We start from the raw sequence: 6,000 nt of genomic DNA on the forward strand, positions 1-6,000 counted from the left end.
CTTCTACGGCTGCTTACCGTAGAAGAAGAAGCACTTCTTCTACGGGGGAAAATGAAGTCGGCAGCTGCTAACCGTAGTTGCGAGACCTAAACTTTATGAAAAGACCCAAAAATGGTTCCTATTAAGAGACACGCTTACGACGCAGAGTTTAAACTCAAGGCGATCAGTCAAGCAGTAGAACACATGTTTCCAAATGGTGTCTGTAAAAGGGCTGATCAAACAAAACAAAAGTCTTCGTCATGGACCAACTAGCTGCGCAAGCTAGCTCTCCAATCAGCTAAACAGACTCAATAACTCCACAGTGACGTTTTGGTGAATTTACTGAGGAATTTGTGAAACTGAAACAATACAACAAAAAAATGCCATTGTAAGTTAATAACACTAACACAGACACTTGTAAACGTGTTAGCCTATTAGCCAATCAATGCTAATGACGATACCTTCATTACGTTATGTAGAAATATGTATGAAAACACTTCTACAGACATCACAAATGGGACGGTCTAGTAAGTAAGAATTGTTTTAGTTATATTGTAAAACTTACAAACGTTGCTTGGCTTGATGAATCATTTCGAGTGGAAACGCTACGGACTGCTTAGGCGGAACAGTCTGTTCACAGCTCTTAACAAAAGAGCACTGCAGCACCTGCAGTCGTCCAAAAGATGGCGCCATAGCACAAACACTAACGCACCTTTTCAGTGTATTTGCTTGTTGTTGTTTTTTTTAAAACAACTTGCTTCCTGGGCATCAGCGAATAAATATCCATACATTAGTCGCACCGTTTTATAAGCCGCGGGTCTCAAAGCGTAGGAAAAAGTAGCGACTTATAGTCTGGAATTTACAGTTACTACATTGAATAAAAATTGCTTGTCGGTCTGAGGAATTTGTTTGGGGTTCAGGCTTGTCACTTACCGCTGTCTCATCCACACGTACACAAAGGGAGCAGTAGGGCTGGGCGATATGGCCTTTTATTAATATCTCAATATTTTTAGGCCATGTCACGATACACGATATATATCTCCATATTTTGCCTTAGCCTTGAATGAACACTTGATGCATATAATCACAGCAGTATGATGATTTTATGTGTCTACATTAAAACATTCGTCTTCATACTGCATTAATATATGCTCATTTTAAACTTTCATGCAGAGAGGGAAACCACAACTAAGTCAATTTAGCAAAACTGTCTCCGGCTTCCTCCCACCTCCAAAGACATGCACCTGGGGATAGGTTGATTGGCAACACTAAATTGGCCCTAGTGTGTGAATGTTGTCTGTCTATCTGTGTTGGCCCTGTGATGAGGTGGTGACTTGTCCAGGGTGTACTCCACCTTCTGCCCGAATGCAGCTGAGATCCAGCACCCCCCGCGACCCCAAACGGCACAAGCGGTAGAAAATGGATGTATTTATTAAACAGTTATTAAGCAGTGGCACAAACATTCATGTCATTTCCAAAACAGAAAGTGCAAGATTGTCAGAGACATTTTAAAACAAGCTATTAGTGCACTTTTGTGCATGATGTCACTAAGATGACATATCAAAACAACACTAAATTAAAGTGCACTTTTTGTACAGAACGCCACTACAATAGTTAAAAACAAATAAAGTGCACTTTTGTGCATGATGTCACACAAGATATATATATGTGTCAAATAAAAATGAGCTGCATAATAGGACATCAAATAGTGTACGTCCTTTGCTATGTGGTAGGTTCCTGCTTATGTTGTTGACTATTTTTTTCATACGGTGTTGATCTGGAAATGGTTGCTTGGGTATTTTGTGGGTGTGGCACCGGCCGAGATGTTGACATGCGGAGTTTCAAACACTCTTCATTCTCTAGCGGGTGACTTTTCAAATGATGCTACACATTAGCAGTAATGCTACTTTTTGTAGCAACACTTTTGCCGCATAATTATTCAACATATTCCCGCTTGAAGCCAAACCACCGCCAGGCGATGGACCCCGTGCTGTTTTTCTTCGGAATTAATTCTTCCTTCATTTGTTACCAGATTGGCACCTTCTCTCTCTCGTATTACCACTCGCAACGCACCGTTAGCCTCACAGCTAATGTTACCCATGTAGCTACCTCTCTGCTCGGGGAGGGCGTATGACGTTGCACGTGTGACGTATGTAAGAAGGTGCGCTTGTTTATGTCTCTGTGAGAAGGAGAGACAAGAAAGAGTGAGAAACGCCTGTAGTGTAATGCCCGCAGCTAAAAGCAACTGTGTGAGAACATATACTCGAATATCACGATATAGTCATTTTCTATATCACACAGAGACAAACCCGTGATATATCGAGTATATCGATATATCGCCCAGCCCTAAGCAGATGCATGCGGTATGTGTGAACATTCTTCTTTTCTTTCTTTAGTTCATTTCGAACATGAACAAACTTACAACATAATACGTCACACAATTTCATATCATTTCACTTTACATCATGTCCGAAAAGGAGTAGGAAGAAGCAAAGCTTATTTAATCCGACCACTTTCCCACTTCAGAGCGTTTACAAATATATGCATTAATTTACTGACTTTTTTATAGTAAAATAACATCCGTGAATGAGTAATACAACAGTTTTGTAATATATAATTAAGTCAGTCATTATTAACATACTGAGATGAAGAATATCTTATTTTCAATAAAGTTGAAAGTATTCCTCATAATTCTTCTTCTTTGTACTTTGTAAGCACTATTACCGGTAATTTGAACAACCTCTTAAACTGGATCATATCAGAATCAGAATCGTTTTATTGCCATTGTTTGAGAACGGGTTCACAAACTAGGAATTTTTCTTGGTGCAAACGTGCGACATAAAACACATATAACACATATTTGGTATAAAAAGAGCTGTGACTGAGCTATCAGATAGACTTAGAAGGGATTCAAGGAATTCAAGGAGCTGCTGTTAGGAGTTATTGTTCATTTGCCTGATGGCCGAGGGGAAAAAACTGTTCAGGTGGCGGGAGGTGTGGGTCTGGATGGAGCGTAGTCTCCTGCCTGAGGGGAGAGGGGAGAATAGTGTGTGTCCAGGGTGAGAAGAGTCAGCTGTGATCCGACCCACACGCCTCCTGGTCCTGGAGGAGAACAAGTCCTGGAGGGATGGGAGCTTGCAGCCAATCACCTTCTCAGCAGCACGTACGATGCGCTGCAGTCTATTCTTATCCTGGACTGTGGCGCCGGGGAACCACACTGTGATGGAGGAGGTCAGGATGGACTCTATGATGGCTGAGTAAAACTGCACCAGCATCTCTGTCGGCACCTTAAGTTTCCTCAGCTGCCGCAGGAAGTACATCCTCTGCTGGGCCTTCTTGATGAGGGAGCTGATGGTCAGCTCCCACTTGAGGTCCTGGGTGATGGTGGTGCCCAAGAAACGGAAGGAGTCCACAATGGGGACGGGGGTGGGAGAGTCAATCAGGGTGAGGGGGGATGGTGGGGCTGTGACTTTCCTGAAGTCCATGATCATCTCCACTGTTTTCTGGGCGTTCAGCTCCAGGTTGTTGAGGCTGCACCAGGACGTCAGCCGGTCCACCTCTCTCCTGTAGGCGGACTCATCGCCATTCGAGATGAGCCCGATGAGGGTGGTGTCATCCGCAAACTTGAGCAGTTTTACGGATTGGTGACTGGAGGTGCAGCAGTTTGTATACAGGGAGAAGAGCCAGGGGGAGAGTACACAGCCCTGAGGAGTACCAGTGTTTGTGGTTCGACTGTCCGAGACAATCTTCCCCAGCCGTACGTGCTGTCTTCGGTCTGTCAGGAAGTCATTAATCCAACCGCAGAGGGAGTCGGGCACGCTGAGCTGGTAGAGCTTGTCTCGTAGCAGTCCAGGGAGGATGGTGTTGAAGGCACAGCTGAAGTCCACAAACAGGATCCTAGCGTAGGTTCCTGGGGAGTCCAGATGCTCCAGGATGAAGTGGAGGGCCAGGTTCACTGCATCATCCACAGACCTGTTGGCTCTGTAGGGGAACTGCAGTGGGTCCAGGAGGGGGGCGGTGATGTCCTTGAGGTGGGGCAGGACCAAGCGCTCAAAGGACTTCATGACCACAGACGTCAGCGCGACCGGCCTGTAGTCATTTAGTCCTGTGATCCGTGCTTTCTTGGGGACAGGGACAATGGTAGAGGTCTTAAAGCAGGACGGCACGCGGCATAGCTCCAGAGAGGTGTTAAAAATGTCAGTGAAGACAGGAGCCAGCTGGTCCGCACAGTGTCTGAGAGTGGAGGGGGAGACACCATCCGGCCCGGGGGCCTTCCGCGTATTCAGCTTCAAGAACTGCCGGCGTACATCCTCTTCTTTGATGGAGAGGGTCTTTACAGTCTTATGATGTTTTTGGAGTCCTGTGATGTCATTGGAGTCCTTTAACTCCTTTAATGATGTGCTGGCATTGGTGGGGAGGGTGATGGTGGGGGGAGCGTGGCTTTGATGAGCTGAAGGCCGTTCATGACGACAGTAATGTGTGTTGAGGCCCTGAGCGAGAGTCCGGTCATTCAGGGCCTGGGGGGGTTTGGGCTTATAGTTCGTAAGGGCCCTTAGACCTCTCCAAACTGCCGCAGAATCATTGGAGCGGAACTGTTCCTGTAGACTGTTAGAGTACACAGATTTAGCTTTCTCCACTTCCCTGGTGAAGTGGTACTTCGCTTCTCTGTATGTACTTCGGTCCCCTCTTCTCCACGCAGCCTCCTTCTTCTTGCGCAGCTGTCGGAGCTTGGGTGTGAACCAGGGCTTGTCGTTGTTATAACAAACCCTGGTGCGCGTTGGAATGATGCGCGCCTCATTGAACTGTATGTATGAGGTCACAGTGTCCGTATACTCGTCCAGATTGTTCGTGGCCGCTCCAATTGCCTCCCAGTCTGTCGTTTCCCAGCAAGCACGCAACTCGTCCACAGACTCGGCGGTGAAACACTTAATGTTCCTCATAACAGGTTTAGCCAGTTTCAGTCTGTCTGTATGAAGGGATTAAGTGCACCATCACGTCATCTGATAGTCCAAGAGCAGCGCGCGGGACTGCATGAAAAGCCTTGCTCAATGTAGTGTAGCAGTGATCCAGCGTGTTCTCCTCTCTGGTCGGGCATTTAATAAACTGTCTATACTTTGGTAATTCCTGGCTCAAATTTCCCTTGTTAAAGTCACCAAGCACGATAACAAGAGAGTCAGGAAAAGACCGTTCCACATGTAAGATCTGTCCTGCGAGCGCGCGCTGAGCGTCACGCACGTACAATGTTTAACTTCTTTACTTAATCCATTCCATAATTTAATTCCACATACTGATATGCTAAAGGTTCTAAGTGTTGTACGTGCATACAAATGTTTTAAATTAGATTTTCCTCTAAGGTTATATTTCTCCTCTTTAGTAGAGAATAATTGTTGTACATTCTTGGGTAGCAGGTTATAGTTTGCTTTGTACATCATTTTAGCTGTTTGCAATTTTACCAAATCATCGAACTTTAATATTTTTGACTCAATAAATACATAGAAAAAACAAATGTACTTAGCAAGAAATGTTGTCTTTGCAGGGCCACTAAATGATACATGTGTCATGGCTGACCACGAGTTAGCTTGGTTTTAATGTTAAAACATATAATGTTTGACACCTATTTCAACTTGTCTCCCTCTAGGATAAGCACTGTTCTCGGGACGCTTTGCTATCTGCACTCAAACTGGAGGAACAGCGAGCCCAGCAAAGTCCCAACCAGACTTCTTCCCAGTACGTCTCATGTGGATTGTTATGATTGATTGACACTCAGGGTTTGCAAAGTGGGATGTGGCAGCTTGGGAAAAATAAAGTAAACGTTTCAAACCTGCTAACTTACCTTGAGTTATGTCAAAGGCAAAGTAATAGATTTTCATCAATCAAAGTTATTTATATAGCCCTAAATCACAAATGTCTTTTGATGTCCTACATTGAGTAATGCAGCAAAGTCATTTGATTGTAGGCTCACTGTGCCACTTTGCTTTAAACCAGGGGTGTCCTAACTTTTTGACTGGGGGGCCGCTATGT

At 44.9% G+C, this 6,000-nt stretch overlaps 1 protein-coding gene across 3 annotated transcripts in view; it reads left to right on the plus strand.

Annotated features, from left to right (window-relative positions):
- The window catches only part of arid2 (AT-rich interactive domain 2), a 102,615-nt gene that overhangs the window by 84,962 nt on the left and 11,653 nt on the right, over window positions 1-6,000 (plus strand). For all 3 annotated transcript variants that reach the window (XM_062066290.1, XM_062066288.1, XM_062066289.1), the window contains exon 18: window positions 5,618-5,706. In XM_062066290.1, coding sequence (XP_061922274.1) covers window positions 5,618-5,706 — 89 coding nt within the window. The remainder of the gene's footprint in view (window positions 1-5,617; window positions 5,707-6,000) is intronic.

Source organism: Entelurus aequoreus, linkage group LG12 (assembly GCF_033978785.1).
Source record: "Entelurus aequoreus isolate RoL-2023_Sb linkage group LG12, RoL_Eaeq_v1.1, whole genome shotgun sequence".
NCBI classification, from domain to species: domain Eukaryota; kingdom Metazoa; phylum Chordata; class Actinopteri; order Syngnathiformes; family Syngnathidae; genus Entelurus; species Entelurus aequoreus.